The sequence below is a fragment of the Etheostoma cragini genome, unplaced genomic scaffold (genome assembly GCF_013103735.1).
Source record: "Etheostoma cragini isolate CJK2018 unplaced genomic scaffold, CSU_Ecrag_1.0 ScbMSFa_1523, whole genome shotgun sequence".
In the NCBI taxonomy this organism is placed as follows: domain Eukaryota; kingdom Metazoa; phylum Chordata; class Actinopteri; order Perciformes; family Percidae; genus Etheostoma; species Etheostoma cragini.
In genome coordinates, this window is record NW_023265587.1 from 648,831 (window position 1) to 650,030 (window position 1,200).

Sequence of the window (1,200 nt, forward strand, 5' to 3'; positions counted from 1 at the left end):
TACTGTCAGGACCCTCATACTCTGCTTCTGACTGGCTAGTAGTCCTTACCTAGGTACTGTCAGGGCCCTCATAATCTGTCCCCCTGTGTTTCTGTGACAGGGGACCAGGAAGCGCTCCCAGCTGGATCTGGAGCTGGAGATCGAGAACATGGGGGCCCACCTGAACGCGTACACGTCCCGGGAGCAGACCGTGTATTACGCCAAAGCGTTCTCCAAAGACCTGCCACGAGGTACTGATCAGCAGAATGATCCAGCTAGTGGGGGAACGCACCGTAGTGGACCGGGGTCCAAACGGGTTCACAAGAAGGCTTGTGATCAGGGATCAGTTTAACCCTAATAACAGTGGGATAGACGTTTTTACTGTCGCGGTTACTTAAAGTACGCTGGGAAATCTCAAAGTAGTGATTTCTAATTTAACAAATCATTTAAAAACCCACCTTTTTAGAACAGATCTGAAAGTGATCCGATCCATACCGGGACTATAGTGATCCGTTGCACCCCTAAAAACAGGGACATTAAACTCTATCTACTGTATACACAGCAGCGGGGATACTAAGTATTGAACGTGTCCAGTATTTGTCCCGGTAAATATATCCGATGGGTTATTGGATTGACATTTTCATCAGATGTCATTGATAATAAAAATTGAACACATGAAGAAAAAAAGGCACGGGAAACCGAATGAACAGCTGATATCTGTCGTCATTTAGGGAAGCAATCCTGCCCCCCGTCAGAGCAAATTAATATCAGATGGATTAGTCCTAAATGATGGTCTATGAAGAGGTTTCTCTTTACCAAGGGGTCCCTGAAGTAGCATCTCAAGCGCTGTCCCAAGACCTTCGCACGCTTATTGTAAAAAAAAAATCCGATTTTGAGTGTTTTCTTTGTCCCAAGCCGTGGAGATCCTGGCCGACATCATCCAGAACAGCACGCTGGGCGAGGCCGAGATCGAGAGGGAGCGAGGGGTGATCCTCCGAGAGATGCAGGAAGTAGAGACCAACCTGCAGGAAGTGGTTTTTGATTACCTGCACGCTACGGCGTACCAGTCCACAGCCCTGGGCAGGACCATCCTGGGCCCCACGGAGAACATCAAGTAAGAGCAAAGTGGTCTACAGAACATGTCCGTAACGTTTGGATAGACATAATAAGAATAGACATTACGTTTAAATGCCCCCCACACTCCCTCCGAGCCTCATCCAG

General features: G+C 48.1%; 2 protein-coding genes across 2 annotated transcripts in view; one reads left to right on the forward strand and one right to left on the reverse strand.

Moving 5' to 3' along the window:
- pmpcb (peptidase, mitochondrial processing subunit beta) overlaps nucleotides 1-1,200 on the reverse strand; it is a 3,879-nt gene that overhangs the window by 1,746 nt on the left and 933 nt on the right. The window contains exons 4-5 of the mRNA XM_034865361.1: nucleotides 915-1,070; nucleotides 58-160 (exon numbers count right to left, since the gene is read on the reverse strand). Of these exons, the coding sequence (XP_034721252.1) occupies nucleotides 58-160; nucleotides 915-1,070 (259 nt within the window). The remainder of the gene's footprint in view (nucleotides 1-57; nucleotides 161-914; nucleotides 1,071-1,200) is intronic.
- Nucleotides 89-1,110, forward strand: LOC117939996 (mitochondrial-processing peptidase subunit beta-like). The gene is made up of 2 exons (XM_034865374.1): nucleotides 89-230; nucleotides 895-1,110. The coding sequence occupies exons 1-2, from the start codon at nucleotides 149-151 to the stop codon at nucleotides 1,095-1,097; spliced, it is 285 nt and encodes a 94-aa protein (XP_034721265.1). The 5' UTR covers nucleotides 89-148; the 3' UTR covers nucleotides 1,098-1,110.